This window comes from Accipiter gentilis, chromosome 25, assembly GCF_929443795.1.
Source record: "Accipiter gentilis chromosome 25, bAccGen1.1, whole genome shotgun sequence".
Classification (NCBI taxonomy): domain Eukaryota; kingdom Metazoa; phylum Chordata; class Aves; order Accipitriformes; family Accipitridae; genus Astur; species Astur gentilis.
Genome location: NC_064904.1, coordinates 16,580,482 through 16,600,584, shown reverse-complemented (window position 1 = coordinate 16,600,584; position 20,103 = coordinate 16,580,482). Strand labels below are relative to the sequence as shown.

At 40.9% G+C, this 20,103-nt stretch overlaps 1 protein-coding gene across 1 annotated transcript in view; it reads left to right on the top strand.

Moving 5' to 3' along the window:
* MNAT1 (MNAT1 component of CDK activating kinase) overlaps positions 1 to 20,103 on the top strand; it is a 126,593-nt gene that overhangs the window by 70,065 nt on the left and 36,425 nt on the right. Inside the window, exon 7 of the mRNA XM_049828301.1 lies at positions 17,714 to 17,835. Within this exon, the coding sequence (XP_049684258.1) occupies positions 17,714 to 17,835 (122 nt within the window). The remainder of the gene's footprint in view (positions 1 to 17,713; positions 17,836 to 20,103) is intronic.

Sequence of the window (20,103 nt, the reverse complement as noted above, 5' to 3'; positions counted from 1 at the left end):
TATTTTATGCAGGCTGCTCTTTAAAAATATAAAATACATAAGAATATTGTGACTACAGGGAAACCTGCTTTGACTCACTTAAACAAATGTGTGTGGTGGTACAGGCAGGAAATGGAAGGACAGAGAGCACATGTGGAACCATCTATCTAAATTAGCTGGATGGGGGCCAGGAAACTGGAACTTGCAACATTTGCAATGATTAGTAAAGAATTAAATGATGGCTTTGTGCAAGAATAATGATTCTTGTATTATTCTGGGATAGTGAGGTAGATCCTGCAGGAGACAGTACATTTAACGGCGGTGTGTGTGGAACTGGAAGATAGGGGAAAGGTAAGTAGGTTGAAGGGAGGAACAATTTAAAACTGAGGGCTGTGCACAGGGGGAAAGCAGCATATATTTTTAGGTCTGAGGTCCATTCTCCTGTTTCATTTCTTGAAAGAGGCGCATAAATAAATGGAGCACTGCTCTCTTATCCAAAGCATAGAAAGAGAATCACAGAAATGTGATCCTCTGCAAGACTTTCAGAGCCAGTGCTCAAGTAAACAAGAGCTGCTGGTCTGTGCCGTGTAGACGTGCTGACAGATCTAAAAGGGATCAATGTAGGCATCTGATCCTCACCATCATTAGGCAGTCTTTGGCACCGGGGCTTAGGGCTGCCTGTGTTTGTGTACCTGTGGGCATGTGTACATGGCTAGCATAAAAAAAAAATAAAGCCACACGCATCCAAGACTATATATAAAGATGTCCAGCTTGCAGTGCCTCCCTGTGATAGACCCTTTGAGTTCAGATGAGCAAAGTTTGAATAACTGATTAGTAAATATTTGACGAATTTTCTGCCTTTCCAAAAAGTGGCAGTTTCTGTAAGAGCATGATGGTAGTGAAACTGGGAGTGGCAACATTTTCTCCACTTGCATTTGGAGTGGGATTTGAGCCAGATCATGACTACAAGTTCAGAAAAGGTATAACTTGGGGAGTTTTGTTGTTGGATTTTCCACCAGCTACACACAAACTCTAACATGGATAGAGTTGAAGGGCTTCAGTGTTGTCTGCTTGACAGAGGAGATCTTGGCATAGAGCTTTGACGTCTAGATCCCCGTGCTCAAGCTCTGTTGGCGCTATCTTGGCTGTGCCTGCACACCAAGGATTCCCCTTTGTGGTTGTTCCCCATAAAACATGATTAGGGTTTTTCGTTGGTGGGGGGCAGAGGAAGAGGGCTTGGCTTGAGAGCTGATGGGAGGATGTAGAGGGGATTGCAATGGGAACGTCATGCTTCCTTCATCTTCACCCATTCAGTTCTCACTTATTCACCTTCATCTGCTTCTTCGGGGCATGATGCCTTGAGCTTGAATTCCCATTTGAACTTATGTGGGATCTGAAGCCTAGAAAGGATTAGGCCAAGAGAATTTCTCTAAAATCTGTTTGGAATAGGGGTAGCGTGCGCCCCGCCCCCCCCCCCCCCCCCCCCGGTGCAGTTTATTCTAAAGCTTAATGTTTTATCACTTTAGTTTCATTGATAGTGTTGTGTACAGCATCTGCTTTATGCTAATTTTTAACCTGTTGCGTCTGGTTAGTTAAGTGAATTTGAAATACAAAATTAAACAGATGTGGCACTTTTAAAGTAACAAATATTCGTGAAGAGTGCTGTACCCACTTAACTGTTGGTTGCTTTTAAACTCTGTGTAACTAGCTTCAGCTGTAGCTGAGATGCCAGCTATAACTTTGGCATTAAGTCTGTTTATCACCTAATGGAAAACCTTTGGAATTTTTTTTAAAAAAGGACCCTGAATAAAATATTGGTGGTATCTGAGTTTTGTTTGTCGTGAATAACAAAGTATAAATGTGGCTGCACTTCTAATTAATTTTTATTTAGTTTATTTTTATTTATGAACAGGCAAAGTACATAACTGCAACTTTTAAGAATGTGAAATTTCTTCTGTAGGAAGAAACCCCCTCTAGAACTCAGGATACTTTATCTTTGTTGTTAAATACAACACTACATGACCTATTATCTTCAGCTCCATCTCTTGGAAATGAAGGAGTGGGCTGTGCTGGAGGTAACGGTTGGACCTACAGGTGGGAATTGATTTTTAGATTGGAAAAACCACTGCTGCATATTCTGTTTGGGGAAATATCTGTCTGCAGCTCTGGAGCTGTGGAAGTGCAGTATGGACCTGGGAAAGGTGGGAGGAGAGTGTAGTTTCTGATATTTTTGTATGGGGAAGTTTTTGCTATTGTGCACTCTGTTGTCTTTGATTTTGCTAGCAGAAAAGGAGGAGCAGGAAAGCTAAGGAATGACGAGCTGATACACTTAGGAAGGGGAGAGACAACCCATACCTGGCATTGCCTGTGGGTGACAGGGAGAGACACACACAGCAGTTCTTTATTTTTGCAGTCAGAGGTATGTGTGTGTGCATTGTCAATTGTCCATGACAGCTGACATTGGGGGGAGGGAGCTTTTTAGGGGAATTCAGAGATTTAGATGAGGGAATATTTGCTTCACTCAAAATGCGTCGTTTCTGGTTAATACCGAGCAACTATCAGATAAAGCCAGTTTGAACAAGATTTTTGGACTGGAGTATCAATGCAACTTTGGGTGTTTTTTTGTTTTGGCTTCCCCACCTTTCCTGGCAGGGCATGTTTTGCTGAAGGATCAATTAGAAATCCTGAAGGAATGTGGCTAATGTGAATGATAGGGTTACTACTCTGACCACTTTGGCAGATTCACTGAATTTATAAAATCTGCCCCTTTCACAATTCTTTTATGCTTTTATATTTTTTGATTCAATTAATCTTGATTTTTTTTTTTCTACTATTTGCATAAGGGCAAGCAAAGTATTAAGCTAAGGCCATGGAAAATAACCTTGTAAATACATTCTTACTGTTCTGAAATCTAATTAAAAACCTGCAGACTTTGTCATTCATCATTTTACCATAGGAGTGTGTTTCTTATAGAGACAGTCTAATATCCTGCAGCAATTTCATGGCATTACAAAAATAATTAATGGACCCTTTTAGGGCAGTGTGTGTTGCTACAATGTGGAATAATACTTCAGTGTTGTAAGTGAATGTTGTGCTAGGAAACACTAATCCCTCGTGTATAGTAACAGGAAGTATGAATATTACTTATTAATAATAATATAAAACACCTTCACACACATGCTTTTTTCCTGGGCATGTCTACCTTTTCGTAAACAACAGTGTATTTTAATTACAGAAAATTGGTGAGAAGCAAGAACGATTTGTGTAATTAAGAAGATCTGTTTATTTAAAAGCCTTCAGAAGTTGTAAGAGATGGAACTTAGCCGTATGCGAGGGATGAATGTTGTGCAATAATGCCCCTTCATTCCCCTTTCATAATAAATCTCCACAGAGTATTCATCTAAAGGGCTGGATGCCAAAAAGAACAGGTTCGACTTGTCTGTGAGGATTTACACCACAGTAAAATGCACAACTGCTTTTGTAGAGGTCATTGTGAAGGTCACGGAGCCAGTATGCACCGCTGAATGAGAGCAGCCTGTAACAATGGTGTGAGAGGTTGGACTGGGTGAAATCAATATTTAAAACCTCATATGAAATGTAGCAATAAGCTGGAATCGTTAAAACACATGACTTCAAAGCATGTATGCTGTTTTGCAAGAAATGAATGGTCCCTCTTCCAGAAGTTTGCATCTCATACCCTCGGTTGAATATAGTTCCTAGGTCAAAATGCAAGAGTTTGCTCGATTCCTGACAATTACCATTGAAATAACTTAGTATGTCTAATACAGACACCCTCTCAAACCATTAACGATTGCCTCTGTCCAGTTTAAAAAAAAAAACACCTCTCATTGTTATTGAAGTGGATTTCATTACCTGAAATTTGGCACACCTTTTTTTACAAATAAGGTCTGATTTTGACCGTAGGGTCACTATGTCTTTAAATAAAAGATGATGATCATTTCAAATGGCAACCAGCCATCAGTGGGGTTTAGTGCAGAGATTAATTAGTAAACTTTGGAATGCGCTACAGCAAATGCAGCTGATTGGCAATAGCATGTGGAACAGCAACTGGTGGACAGCTAGTGCTGCTGAGCAGCAGAGGTATTTCCAAAAAGACTTAAGAGTGCTGTGATGTGCTATGCTTTAAATGGCACTGTGCTGATTGCATCAAACCACCAGTTTTCTATTTATGCAGTTTAGTAAATGCACAGATTAAAGAAATCTGACATGCATTTGGAAGGAAAGCAAGTTTTCTTTTATTGTTTTGGTGTGATTAGGTGCAACCCATCAGTAAACAGTGATGCCCCTGAACATCAGTTTACAGAGGATTGTGGTTTGTCTTTTGCAGTGTTTTTAACTAGGAAGACAAAAGTCAAGGGTACTGTTGAATGCTGAGATAGGAATTATTTGAAAAAGATGCTGAAGTAAATATGATTAATTCAGTGGCTGTTGCTATAAGCCATTTCTTAGAATTCTAGTCTACTTTTTAAAATTATACGGATTATTGAGTATGTACATTTGCATGATTTATAATTGCTTACTGTCTTCCTTTTAAAGTTTCGAAAATATGATTAGAGAAATTTGGAAACTTTCTCTGTAAATTAGCTTTCTAAGGGTGCTTGATCTGTTTGGTATGAGTAATGGACCTCATTACACATAGTTCCTAGTGGGACTATTTTCTCAATTTGTGTAGGCCATGGGATTGGGGCCCAGATAATAAAATTAAGATGATTTATGTAATAAATAAATACTCCAGAGAGATTACTCGGAAGCCCTATATACTACTTAATATTCTTAATATTGTTGTATTAGTCTCCTGATGCCCACCTTTGTTTAGAGCAGCATGGTCAAGCATCCATTTAAATCAGTAAGAAAACTCACACCAATACCAGTGGGTCTTTGCTTCAAAAATGGCCCATGCAACTTGATTAGCCTTGAAAAATTCATCTTACTATAGAGTCCTGAGTATTGAGTAAAAGTCTGCCCTTGTGAAGTAGTTAATTGTATCACTGAAATAGTCATGTAAAATTTTTGATCTAAAACGGGCAGAGGTGCTTGATCTCATAAGATATGGATTATCCTGGCTTTGACCCAGAAAACCCTTAAGCATGTGCTTTAAAATTAAGCAAGCATGTACTCCGCTTGGCTTAACTGTCGGCTCTGTTACCTTGTCCTCGTTGCCTTTCAGTCCCTAGGGCCCATTGATGTATCGTGGCGGATCTGTGGACCAGGCGATAGCAGACGCTGGTGTCTAATACCTGGTTGTGAGCTGCTCGACTCCTGAGCTGTTGGAATGGTCTGTGGAAGGACGAGGAGCAGAGACCAGAGTCGTCAGGATGCTGTTTTTTTCCTCTGGAGGCCTGTTTCTGCAAGCCTCTGCTTCCTAGACTATTGTGTTTATTGCCATAGGTAATTGCAGCGAAGCGGATGGTCTCAGTTTACGCAATCAGGTTTAGGCTTGCTTGGCGTTGTTGGACTGGACTTGTAGGCCACAATTTAGACAAAGTAATCGGTATGCGACTGCTGCTTTGACTTTGTGAGGCTCTTTGTGCGCCTAAAGCTGAATCATTTGTAGTTTTCTGAGCTGAATCTGGATCTGAGCTCCAAGTAAGCGTATAATAATGCTTCCTGATAGCAAGTAGCTTTGTTAGCTTGATATGCCTTTAGATGAATCCTGTGTGTCAATCTGCACAGGATTGGGGCATTACAGGGTCTTGCAAAATGTTCAAAGAAAGTATCTGTTAAATACTATCAGCAATCAGCACTACAATCAACTCTCTAGTTACTGAGACTTGGTTATTTTTTTAAAAACTAAACCTGCTGTGTGTATGTACAATATACACATCCAAGTAGATTACAAAGCATTGTGAATAATTAACAGCAAACTGTAGCCCCTTACAGAAACAAATGTAGGTATATTCAATGATGCATTATCCTGGCTGGGCTGCTGGTTTGCTGTGACTCAACTACTGGTATGAATTAGAGTGCTCTTTGTAGCTCTTGAGGGTTGCCTTTTAGTATTGGTCTAAATCTAAGATATGAAAGGTTAAACAAAGTCTGAATTTCCTTGACTCGTTAGCAGCAGAGAGTCACTGCAGCTCCCTACTTCTGCTAATGCCCTGGAGCAGACTGGCATAGCTGCTGGAGGAGCTGAGGCTGGGGGTTAGGTGGTTTCGAAGGTGAGCTACTTTTAGGCTTTGGCAGGCTTTTTTTCCTTGTAGCTCTTTTAGACACGCTGGCTATCAATGCTCAATCCTAGGAATGAATGCTTCAGCCGACACAGCAACGGCTGTGAAAAGGAAATGGGGGAGAGGAAAGTTGATGCAGTGTCGTGTTTTAACTGTGACCCAAGATTAATGTGAAACCAAAGGAGAAAACCTGGTTTTCTCACTATATTACCAGTTGATAAAAGTTTATGCCCAGAAATAGGACAAAGTTATTTAGGCGGCTGGTCATTTAAAGGACTTGGTTGTTCGTTAAAGCTTTTAGATACGGCCTTGCCATCTTTTGCTGTAAATGTAATTTTCCTGACAGTTACACATATTACCTTCATTTTCTTTTTCTTGTCAAATCTTGGACAGTTCAAAACAAAACCCCCAAACCCCACCCTGGATTATTAAGCCAAACGTGCTGCGAAAGCTTCTTGAACAGCTTGCCTTGGCACGATGAAATTAATGTGGTTATAGTCCAGCAGTGGTGGTGGGGGAAATACCCTTCCAAACCGTCAGCACTTGGGAAAGGAAACACAAAAACCTATTATTATTCATATATACTCTAGAGTTTCTGATTTGCTACCATTGACTTCAGTGATACAGTATCAGTTACCCAATGCCTGTAGCAACGGGGTTTGTGTTTCATGTAATGAAGTGGAACGGCGATGCACAGTAGCCCAGTGTTGCTGGATGGATGGCTTCCAGGTAGATGGAGACTTGGACTGGTCGGCTTAGGAGGTAATTCTCTGTGGTCAGACAAAAATCAGCTCTCGCTGGTGAGTCTAGAAGTGTGTGTGTGTGTGCGCGCGCGCGTGCTGAGTCAGTCTCTTGTGTACCTGTATGATTGTACCACTGATTAGACTCAAAAGGCTTGGCAAATCCTATTTGTGTGGGAAGCTCGAGTGCAAAGACTTGCCTAATTTACTTTATTTAAATCAGTATAATCCTGCTTAAGGCCTTTTGGAAAGCACATCTAAGTGAACGGTGCTTTAAGTTAACACGGTGTCTTTTGCGTTCACAATAAAAGCTAGTTTCATTTGGAAAGGGTGTGCTTATGGTTACCTTCTACAAACTTTTGCCATATTAAACGGACTCAATTCTCCTGCATGCACACATTGTCTCTTGTGAAATTTGTACTCAGAAGATTTAATATCTTCAGGTTTGCTTTATGATCAGCAATTCTTTGAACTCGCAAACAAGAAAGTGTGGATAACTTCAAATATCTATTTGAAGTCTGATTCTAAGGAATGCTTATGTTGGTTTTGACCTTATAATGTGAAGTTTGATCTCTGTCTTAAAACTGCAGTATTCTAGCGGAAATGTAAATACAGTCTGAACTTTTTTTAGATATCTTTAAAATATGCTCTGTCTCTTGAAGATTGGGACTTTATTCCAGAGATCCTGGATATTCAAACCATGGAAATGTATTTCTGTTCTTAAGGGCCCAGATTCAGCAGCTGATCTCTAATCAGCAAAACCCACTTGCATGTGCTTTCGTTCAGGAGACACTGTTCTGTGGTAGTTTAGACTTGAATATAACTTTTTTGCTAATTGTGAAGCTTCATAGAATAGAGAAGGGCTAAGGGTGGAAGCTGACTGAGATGATTTAGCGTTTTATATAAGCACATAAAGCTGCAAGTTGTCTTGTTGTATTTGCTTTTGAAAAGCACTTATTAACTACTTTGACATCTCGCTTTTATTCTCGAACATCTGCTTTAGATTGTTTGCCGTAAAAGTGTAAGAATTAATCTTGCCCTCATTTTTGTTATTGCTACCAGAAACCAAACTATTTTTATTACATCTTGTATAGGGGTTTGGACCCTGAACTATTTTCAGACTTGAGGAGAATATGAGTTTGTATTTTCATTTTTTTTCTCCCTCATGCTCTCCGCAAGCTTACAGGTAAAGTTAATTAAATTATGGTTTTTAAGTGCACAAAGATGTTAGGCATGGCTTGTTAAACTGTATAGTACACTCTGCTTTATTTGGTGCAATATTATGAGTTTTAAGGGAATTCAAATGATCAGCTCATTGTGGTTTGTTTCTCAGAGCAGCAGCTGCCCTGAGCCAGGGTAAGACATTTGCATCATCTGTGGAGTGCTTAGTACATATTTTACTGTATGGAAATAATATATGAAAGTCAAAGAAATGAAAACCTTCCTATATGTTTAGTCCTTTGATTAACAAATGTTCTTAATACTTGTTCTTTGGGCTTCCTTTTTCTTGGATTACAGCTTGTTTGTGTTGTTTCCCAAGAAGCAGTAAGTAGCTATGGCATGCGATGTCAGTATAAGCCCCGATCTTCAGCACGCTGCATTTGAGTGATTTCTTCCCCCATGTTGTATATTATTACATTTCAGGGCATTCTGCTGGTGTGGGTTCATCCAGTGCATATGTGAGAGCATATAGTAATCTTACTTTCTACAATGGAAGCTGTTTTTTAAGGCAAAACTGTCTTGTTATAAGCCTATAGCAGGAAGTACTCAGGCAGCTTCTCTCTTGCTCAAAATCTGATGTTTGTGCTGCAGTTGCTTTCACCAGCAGTCTCCTCTTTCAGAATCTGTGGTGACACTTGCTTTTTTTTTATTTGAATAGAAGCGTTTTAGCAAAAGGGTTGACAAAGGAGCCAGTGAACAAGGTAGAACAGATGAGGCATCTCTTTATTTTATAAATAGATAAATAGGACTAAGTGAAATTACTGTGTGGTTGTACCACTGTTTTGCTACCAGCTTCTATTTTCTTGAAGTGAGATTGTAGATTTTTCATGGCAGGAACCATTCCTTTTTCTTTGTACTAAAGATGCCTTAGATGTTTCTGGTTATTGTGCTTCATGGAGTTAAAAAGCCATAGTCACTGAAACCAGAGCAATGCAGTAGGCAATGGTAGTTCTTGGGTATGTGGAGGGACTCTTTCTGCAACACTCTCAGGATCAGCCAAGGCTTACAAATAGACTTTCTGATCCTGTGAAGTTCTGTGAATCCTGTCCAAAGTACTGCTAAAATTGAGGTGTTGTTGGAAGTATACACAACTTTAAAAGCTGTCGTGTGTCTGTGGTTCAGATTTAAGTATCATTTTGATATACCCACTTAAACATAGATGGAAACTTGCACAGTAAGAAACTAAAAGTCTCTGGAAGGACAAAAGAGTATGTTTTCTGCAGATTAAAATGCAGTTGCTTCTGCCCCAGGGAGTTTTTTTGTTTGTTTAGTGTGACAAAATTAACGTGCATTTTCAAAGCAGTGCCATGAACTGTGTGTTATGTTTGCAGTGTGTCTCTTCTTGTCCCCAAAATAATTGGCTAATGTCTATTTGTGTGCTCTGCATGCAAATGAGGAAAAAAAGGCTAGAAATAAACTACTTTCCACTTTATGTTGAGTAGTAATTTGTAAATATATTGCCAACAGGTTTCAGTTTTCATTTAAAATTTGTAGTAAATGCAGTCCACAAATATTGTGAAGAAGTATGACGTACTGCTGATGCCTGAATGACAGTTTCTTAATTTTTTTACTTTAAACTTCAGTTTTTCTAAATTCCTCCTTTGAATCTTTTTGCCTGTTTCTAATAATTGACTCTGCTGTTCTCTCTTCCTGTTTTTCCTATTCTATTCATGCTTTTCCTTTCATCTGCCTTTATTGTCCTTTTCTTCATATTTTATTCCTTTTTTTTGGTCCCCATTGCCATAAAAACTTCCCTGCTTTCTTTTGCCAGACCTTTATCAACCTTTAGCAGTACCTCCTTAAAATCTAGCTATTCAAGGAATCTCACTTTATTTCTTCTCTTTATCAGGCAGACATAAGCCGTGCTGAATGTGATGTTCTGCATCTTTATCAACATTTATCTGGGTCTAGGCTGTATGCTCAGTAAAATAGGGAATATGTCTGACTTTCACACACACACAGAGTTTCTCAGCTGTACCAAGACTGAAACAATTGTCGCTGGTCAGTGAGCGATGAGCGGCTATTGCTGTGCTCTGACCTCCGCTGGTCTGTCTGTCCCTCTCTTATCATGATACATAAAGTGGCATTTGTCAAATTGATTTCTACTTCACATCCCTTGAAAAATTAGGCCCTTAATGTGGGTATTTAAAACAACATTAAAGCTTTTAATCCTGTAATTAGACTGGCTACTGCAGAGCTTGTGCTTTGTTGATAGCCAAATCAAAACGATCAACGCTCCAGAAGTCTGATGGTAGAGATGCAGTAAAAGTTTCCTTAATTCTGCTTAATGCTGTATTACTAACATAGCACATTGGGAATTGGCGTAACAAACTGAAGAGAACATCGACTTTGAGTCACCTGTAGTGAAAGGTTGTCTCTAAGAAATGGGAAGAACCTGTGGTTGTACCCTGAGAAGGGTCATGTTGAGCCCTGTCGAAGCCACAGCAGGAAAAAGAAGGCGTGAGCCGATACTGAGGTTTGCAAATGCAATTGGCAGTCCCACTGTGTCCGAATACCACACCACAGCCAGTTCATGGCAAGGCTCTTCAGTCTAGCCAAAAGTGGCCAGATGCTGCGTGCAGGGTAGAGGTCCTGGGAACCAGAGCAGAAGGTGCAGAAGCAGTTCGACTTCTATGTACAGCATGGTGGGTTGTACAAAAGCGAATAAGCGCTTAGGAGCTGAGACCCAGTTGGGAGCAAGATTGAGGAATGAGTACTGAAAACCAGGAGGGTGACCTGTGGGCTTATTAGTTACATGAAAGTGCTGTTGTGTTTTTCAGTTAGTTTCCAAAAATGGTGCTCTCTTGTGTACCAGGCTGTCCTTTGAACAGTGCCGGAGATTTTGAGGAAAGCTTGGCAGTTCCTGCCAGAACTCTGGAGTCTCCGCTGAAAACAAGCGAGTGACTTGCTACAGCAAACATCCAGACTATCCCCTGAATCCTAACTGGGCTCCAGCAGCCAGCACTGGAGAGGACAGTACCAAACGGGCGTTGCGTCCATTGACGTGAAGAAAGGGTAGCAGGCTTTTCTGCGAAGAGAGTAGTTACTAAATCCTGGTACTGGCAGTGACCCAGAAGAATTGTATTTCGGCATGTTAGATGGACATGGCCTTTCTTCTGAGAGATTAGAGAAATGGGGCTTTTTGGCAGGACCTTAAAGATAAGTCTTGTCAGGTAATTACTTACGTCAGAAAATTGTAAAGGAGAATTTTGGAGTCAACTAGAACTGATGGTGTGATTTAGCCCATGTTGCTCCCTGGTTAATTTCCCAGGTGCCTGTTTGTGTGTAACAAATCACACGCTTGTGACTGTTAATAGCTTCTTCAGTGCTTTTGATCTCTTGCTTTATTTCTGCCATTCCTAAAGAAAGCACATTTTTTAGATCTGTTTTGGTGTTCAAAAATCAAATTAAGTTACTGTGGAGGGGGGGGAGAAAGGGTCCAAATTTAGTCAGATTGTTACTAGGCATCTGAAATCATCTACCCCAGAAAGAAGGGGGTGTGTGTGTGGCAATCTTATATCTCTTGTCCTGCCACGTGTGGTCAGATTCTGTTTTTGAGATCAACAGGAGAACTTGCATTGATTTTGTTGGTTTCTGTCAGATCATTTATTCTCTTTGTTTCACTACTGGGATATCCCCATAGCACTGGAGTAAAGAAATTAGATTTATTGTTGGTTTTCAAGAGCAGAAGAGTGAGCAGTTGCTTTCAGATATTTAAGTCTTTGGAAAAGCCTCACTGGCATAGGAATTCTAGGCTAAGGAATGGAATTATGCATTTTAGTTTGACATTCTTCATGTTTGTTTAAAAAAGCTGTGGAAGACAGGGAGGGTAAAGGTTAAAATAATATTAACTGAGCTCTCCAAATCTATCAGTTTCATTCTCCTTTTCCTGAGTATTACTGTAATCAAAGTAAGTAGTTAATCAGAATCAGAAAGACATATTAGCATTGCTGACATGGATTTGTCAATAGTGAATTGGGAGGGTGGAAACTGGAGAAAAAAAATCCCAGAACAATCCAGCTTTTGGCTCGGACCACATTGCCTGAGATATTTGTTTTAATATTGTTCTGTAAGAAATTCTGTTAACATGAAATCTTTCTAAAACCTGAATTCTGTTGTGAGCTTAACAGTAAAATAGTTTCCTAAGACTGCTTGTACTGAAAAATTCAAGGAATTTATAGTTTTATTTTCATTCACTTGAAAGCATTTGGATGATTACACACTCAGATGATGGTGTATCAAAAAGGGTCTTTGTTAGCCTTTCCGTCATGCCACATACAATCGAAGTGATGCTTAGGATGTGTTTTAGCAGTGTCATGCCCCGGCATCCCACAGTGCTCGGTTTCTTTTTGACTAGCCGTGCGCTCCTTACGCTAGGCTGGGGAGAGCGACCTGACAGTGAAAAGAGTTAAAATAAAAATAACATCGCTGCAAACTGACTTAATGAGATGTAGCACATAAATAGTAATATTTCTTTTATCTGATGTTTGCTGTGTTCTGGTAGTGTGGTGATATCAGACCTAAGTTACTAAGCAGAGAGAAATTAAAAAAGCACAAAGATTGGCTACATCATCTAGTCCAGCCGCTTCTAGTACAGAAACATGCTTTGTCTGGGCAAGTTTTACTGACCCCAGTCTCTGGCTTCTGTCTCTTGCCTGGGGATGTTTTTGTGGCATAGCAGTTCCTCCTCTTTCCCCTGCTAGTACATTTTTGGAGTCAGTCTCCTTTCTCCTCCTCCTTGGCGCTTGAGAGATTTCTGCGAAGACTGTCAGTTGTTAGTTCTTTTTGCTGCTGAGGGAAGGAGGTGAAGGAAGGCAGTGTCATTTTGGAGACAGGGAAGGGGAGAGGCGACAGGACGGGAAGAAGTGTGAACGCTGCACCTTAAGCTGATACTTCTGGACTCTGTGTGCTAAAGTAACCTCTTTCTGCTAGCAGGCAAATACTGATATACCTGGCATTTGCCAAGATTCCCTCCCCAAGCGCCTGTGTGAAAGGTGTGCTAATGCACTATAATTTTGATGCTCTGACAGGACATTGGTTTTTGTTTAAAATAAACTCCTTGTCACTGCAAGGGCAGCTCTTCTCTGTATATAATCCGTGGCTGCTTTTTTTTTTCTTAATGCCATATCATATCACAGTCTGAAACAAAAATTGGCTACTACTTTTGTTTCTTGTTATTTAAACTGAGAGATGCCTCAAACACTGTATCTAGGATAGTGAAAAGTAAATCAGCCAGTCAATTTTATTTGTAATGCAAAGACATTATTTAACCCCCACTCCCAATTTAATCTTGTCTTTCATCTAAAACCATACAGTACATGAATGGAAAGTCAGTTGCTCACAAATCCATTGCTGTGCAGTCTTTTACATAAACAAAGTCATAAGGATAAGCAAATGCCTTCCTTCTAATTAGCATTGTGTTTTGTGGTTCCATACATTCCAAAATGTAATAGACAGCTAGGGTGCCTAAAATAATCCCAGAGAAAAAACTTCTGTGCCACAAAGATAGGGGTGGGAGGGAGAGGAGGCAGGAAAATCTGTTGTCTGTGTTCTTGGAAGCCTTTTTCTATCTCCCATTTGGATACTGTCAGCTTCTTTTACACAAACATTACAGCATCCAAGGGGAATTAGAAATACTTACCCATGACCACAACGTCAGATCTTAGGTTTGTCAGGAGAAAGCAATGCAAAAGCAGGATCTTGGACCCACTGCTTTCATTTTGGTTTTAGCATGCTGATAAATGCCTCCTAATGCTGGAAAGAGGTAAGGCTGGCTGTCTAGGTGGAATACAGGAAATTTAAAAGTCTTACCTCATAGATGTGAAATGGTTTCTGGATCTGTAAAAGTGCTGTGTAAGTCCTAAGTAACAGTTATTGTCTGTTGTGATGTCTCTGAAATTACGCAACATCTTCCCTTTTATACTAGTCTTTTACGAAATGGCTAGGGACTGCTCAGGGCAGGGAAATAAAACTGAGACGCTGCTGGTCATATGGCTTTTAACTGAGGTAATATTGTTCAAATTGAGCCTTTTAACTTCAGGGAGATTTTTTGTAAATGTACCTTATCACAACATCAGTGAAAAGAGGAAAGGCAAAACTTTTCACTGCTAAGTTTTCGTTGTTTTCTATCCTAGCCTTTTTGCACCAATCTGTGCCATACCCCGTGTTGTGACCGCCGTGTAATCTGTGTGGGGTTGAACAAGTTGGAAGCCCGTGAGCTCAGGAGCCTGCGTGGCCGTGTCACTGTACTCGTATTGCAAGGAGTCAGCAGCATAGGTACAGCCTGGTCATATCCAAACCACCTACAGAGCTGATGTGGTTGCAGGGCTTGACCAGGCTTCAGCCCCTTTCAGGTGGGAATGTATATTGTAACTCTTATGCTTCCATCTAACCCCTTCCAAAATGAAGGCAGACTAAAATCCAGTTTATAGGAAAAAGCCTTTACCTAAAGGCCAGACAGCTACAGGGCAGGAACAACAGCAGGTTGTGTGGGGTTTTATGGTGGTGTTTTTTCTCTTTCTTTTGTTTTTTTTGTTTTGTTTTGGTCCCCCTCCCCCCCTCCCCCCCCCCCATTGCTAAGTGGAATGTAATCTATGTTGCCAAAGCCCATCAGCTAAAGTTGTGATTTTGGGAAATGAAAACAAATGAGCTGTGTCATACAGCTGCACAGTCTCCTTGAGGTGCAGATCTGCTGGCTGGATGTAAAACCAAAGCAGTCGGTTTTGCCATGCAAAAGTATGCACTGCTTCCTAATGCTTGCACCTTGGCGCAGGATATAGGTGAGAAAGACGTAGGAGAGAGCCAGCGCTTTGAAACTGATCTTGATGAACCAGAAATGAGCTGTCAATATTTAATGGTGAAGATAATTAACTATTGGAACAACATACCTAGGGGATGTGCCTGGACCTTTATGATGTGAAATCTTTAAGTCTAAATTGGACACCTTTCAAAAGAAGGTGCTTTGGCTGAACTGCCTGTCCTTGGGCGTTGTACAGGAACACAAAATGTCCTGGCCTGTGCTGGACATGAGGTCAGACCAGTTCAAGGATGGACAGTTTCTATATGCTGCTCCTCTTCTGAAGTTCTACTTCTGCTCTCTGGGCCACCACAGTGTGTTGTTTTTGCAATAATGCACTTCACAGAAAGGTCCTGGCGTGGCTCGGTGGCTTCCCCATGACACATACACCAGTGCCCACCATACAGCTGCCATGCTGACCAGTCAGCCTCCCCACCGTTAGGCATAGCTCCCTTGTAGTTACTGGTTGACCATCTGACAGTAAATGACCGTCGTGATTCCTTCTGACTTCTGGCACCTTGGGAACCCCACAAAGAAAGGAAGACGAAACATTTTCATCCTGTCCTCCTAGGATTCCCCAGAGGTGGACATCTGTAGCAGCATAAGAAAGAGGCTTGTTATGTGCCTGGTCCATTTGTCGTGAGCCTTCCCGTGTCTCTTGGCCAACATCGGCAGAAGTCGCTCTCGTTAAAAAAGTGTTAGGAATGCACCAGTGGCAACTCCACTAACAGCGAGCAGCTGTTCTGGTGATGCCCTCCAGAGATGTGGCTCCTGCAATCTGAGCTGCTTCCTTTTTCCATACACAAGTAATTTCCCAAAATACTTATCATGGGTTTGATCTTTGCCTGAAACTGAATTTTCTTTTCTATGGCTGGAATGACGTTGCTCTGGATTTGGAAAGTCTGAGACTTTTCACTCACCAAATGAGTGTGTATACATGTAAAATACTGGTATGTCTTTCCTTTCAGTTTAGACAGACACACAAATATTGTTAAAAATTTAAATCTAGAAGTCGTATTTAAATATTAATCTCTTACAATGGGTCTAGCATGCCCATATAAATGCAGTTACAAAGTATAATATTTTCATGAATTAGAATTGTTTGTAAATTGCCAATGTCTAGCAATATAAAAAGACCCTGCATTTGTATCTTAAAATATCATGAAGTAGCATTAGAGCTGAATTTTTAACCTTTCTTTTCCTACTTTTTTTTTTAAATGTGTGGTTGCCTGTTTTTAATGTTGCAGCAATAGTTTGTGGCCCAGAAATAACAGTGTGCTAACTATGAAAGTTGGAGTGACTCATGGCTGACTTGAGAACTTTATTCACCATGTTTCGCCTTCAGGAGACTGTCACCATAACAGTGCTAGCAGCAGCCCCACCAGGCTCCTGGGCAGTGCAGAAAAAGGCCAGAACTATCTGTTCTCATCACACACACAGAGCTGTTTCAATGGAAAACCTGAGCTGCTGATATTCCCATAGAGATCAGCCTAGATCCATGATAGAACTTCTCAAGGACTTACGTCTTCAATTTTCTTAGCTATTTTCTGCAACTCTCTAAACAAAAATATCCATGCTCCAAATTCAGAAAGGTCACTGTCCTCAACCACAAATTTAATTAACAGCTTTCCCCTTCTACTGACTTCTTTTTTTTTTTTCACTTTAGTTAATTTTAACACAGTGTCCCATGTTAGGAGCCTTTAGTTTCTACTTGAGGGAGTAGATGCTTGCATGAGTGGCCCCAGGGAAGAGAAGCTCAGTAAATGATCACCAGTGGGAGACAGGGTTATACATGACATTACACCGTGGAAAGCTTCCGATCTCCTGTTGCAGACAAAATGTCTACAAAAACAATACTAGTACTTTCCCGAGTTCCTGCATTTTGCAGATGTGAAGCTCAGTTTCTACAGGGGAAGCCAGGCTGTTTTGGGGGAGCTCATAGTGCTGTCTTTTTGCTGCTGCTGCTAATTTTTGTGAGCACCATAGAATACAGTAGAAAATTGAAACTGTGTGAAAGATCAACAAATCAGTGTAGAATGTCACGCAGCAACATCTGTTAACTTTGGCTCTATCTCATATCCTCCTGACCCCTCCTTTCCAGCCACAAGTCTCCTGTTTTGTGAGAGCTCAGAGTGATAGGGACTGGGGGGTTGGGGAGGGAATGTCTAGCTGTTACTCAGTGGTCTAAAGGGCTTGCAAAAGTACCATCTGGAATGAAAGTTTTATGTTTGTGTGTTTCTATGTTTTTAGTTATGAAACAAATGGGAATTTGCTGAGTGAATTAATTGTATTGCGCTGTAAAAGTCTATCTTGAGAGCCATTATATATGGGAGCTTACAAAGCCTGCAGAGAGAAATGAAAGCGGCTTCCCTTTCTAATTAGGGCTTTCAGGAAATAATTGATTACAGAATCAAATAGGGCTGCTCAGAGACATTTCTTTGATATTACTTCTGATAAACGAAATTTTTACCTAATAATAATTTTACTAGTGACACTGGAAGCAGCTGCACTCTCTAACGGTAAGCCTGCCTTCAGTAAAACTTTCCACTTTCCTTCATACCTTGTCCAAACAGTTATAGCTAATGAAACATTACTTCCAAACTGTAGATCCCAGTAAAAAATTTAAATCATGAAAAACTGAGTGATATAATAGACAAGAAGTTCCTAATGGGATGGTCTTTGTCCGGACCAGCTTAATGGTATAAACTTGTTCTTGCATTGCATTAAAAAAAAGTCAACCCAAAACCTTGACCTGCTATGTACAATTGTTTTGTTTGTTTGTTTAATAGGGTCAGCATATTTCACTAGCTCCAATTCAAAAGCTAGAAGAAGCTTTGTATGAGTATCAGCCTTTGCAAGTGGAGACATACGGACCACAAGTTCCAGAGCTTGAAATGCTGGGAAGGCTGGGGTAAGTAACACAGCAAGTTTTAATTCCCATTTCATGGCATTATAGTTGGGACTGTTACCATCTTCACTTTGCCAGCATGTAGGGTTTGGGGTTTTTTTCTCTTTTTTTTAATTTTTTTTTTTTTAAAGGATCTTAACGAAATATTAGACTTCCTGCCCAACCAACATTTTGTTTGGGTGGATAAGCTGAAATTTTTGGTCCTCTAGCCTTTATAGATCTATTGAGAGCTGGACTGGATTGCATTAGTGTTTTTAAGGTTGTCCTTGGCAGTCACAGTGAAGTAGCTGTTCATTTTCAGTTGCACGGTATTAAAAAATAAATAAATAAAAATCTGGGGCTTAATTTACCCAGCTGTAAGCCAGTAAAAATATTAAAGTTGGGCTGTTTGCCATGGAAAAGGGTAGATTTACTTGTCGACTGCTGTCTACAGTCAAACTGCGCTTGTGAGAAATGAAGCACAGAGCTTAAGTTTGTCAAAAAATATAATGCAGGCTGGTCCAGCAGCTTGGCGGCATCGTGGTGTGCAGCCATGTTTGGAAGGGAGTTTGAGAGCCTGCTGTGCCCGGGTAATGGAGGCTGGGAAGTCCAAAAGTGACGTGTTTGCTCTCTAGAGAAATGTTTGTAGCTGAAATGCCACCTGAAAACATACAGCTACTGGGATAGTGAGTGTCACCCAACTCGTCGTGGCCTAACTTTCAAGGTCACAATTGCTTACAGTGGCTGGAAAACTACGTGGCAGGGTGAATGTGCAGACTGGCAAGGCAAGAAAGAATTAAAAAACCCAACAGTTTACTTTTGACTGTGCAAGTTGGGAAAACTGAAGCTGCAAAGTACTGAACAAAGTTGAGACATGTTAGTATGCAGTTTCAGAGACCACTGAAATCCAAACAGGAATCCCATCAAGTTCACTGGCACAGGAGAAATTGTATCTCATCGAGAAAATGATAGAGGTAGATAGACTTTTTAAAGTCAATAAGCAACCTAATGGCATTTCAGAAAATTCAAGGCTGTCTAGAATTGAGGTTGTCTCCATTTTTATTGTTTCTGTGTCCTCCTGATGCCTGTAATTTTTATTATCTGATACCAAGCTTCTGAGACCAAATATTAATTAGCAGTTTAAACTTGGGCAGAGCCAGAGTCAGCCTTCACCACCTGTTTGGATGGAGCACAGCTGTGAGGGACCTCCCCTGCGAGGGGAACTTTGAGGCCCTCTCAGCCCTAAGCCTCATCACAAATGAAAATGGCTGGGGGGGGGGAGAAAAAGATGCCTTGTGCAGGGAGGATTCCCAGTCCCTGCCCCTTTGCCTGCGCCCCTGTAAGGTGAGTGCTGCTGTCCAGATCCGGCAGGAGCCCTGTGCGATCCGTGTCCATCCCACCTGATTGCCTGTGACACCAGTTCGAAGGCAACCCAACGCTTTGCAAAAAATCCTTTAAACACTGCAGTTGCGTTGCAACGTCGCTGCGTGAGCGTATTTGCAGCAGGGTTTGCGAACAACACTCGCAGTCTTTTCTTGCAGCCACTTTGACGCGCGTGTCACTTTACTCCTCCGAGCACCAACAGCCAGGGTTGTTCGGCTTGGCTCTGGGGGTGCTGGAAGAGTTAAGAGCGGCAAGGGGTGCTGGGTGGCTGTGGGAGCAAGGGGAGGTGCGTGGGTGGGTCGGTGGTGCCCACCAGGAGAGGAGCTCTGAGTCCTGAGGCTGTTTGCAATTCCAAAACAAATACATCGATATGCTGTGGGTTCCCAGCCGGTGCAACTCTCACCCTATTCCATGGGGTGTCTGAAATACCTTAAACCATGCAAGGCTGTTCGTTTATATATTCGTGTTTCTGTGTTTATATGAACTCATGCGCATTTCCTGTTGATGATGAATGCTTAACTAATGTGCCTGGGTCCCTGCTTTGGGTTTTTTCAGGCAGCTGCATACAGCTGCCTGCGTGAGGCGGAAGAGCTGGGCACAACATTATCCACCCCTGTAAATATTTTTAGTTTCCTCTTCATTTGCATTCATACAAGGACAGGTTAAATCCAAAATTATTTGATTTTTTGTTGTTGTTTTTTTGTTTCTCCCTTTTTTCGTATTCTTGTTAATAATTTTGCAGTCTGGCTATTTATTGCTGCTAAATAGCTCCCTCATATGTGCAGGCTGTTATCGTCTGAGTTTCTGGAGCCAGAATTATTGCAAAGACACTGCCAACCTGGAGACTTTGAATTCACTTCTGGTAGCATAGTTTATTGACTTTTTTTTTAAAGATATAGTTTATTATCT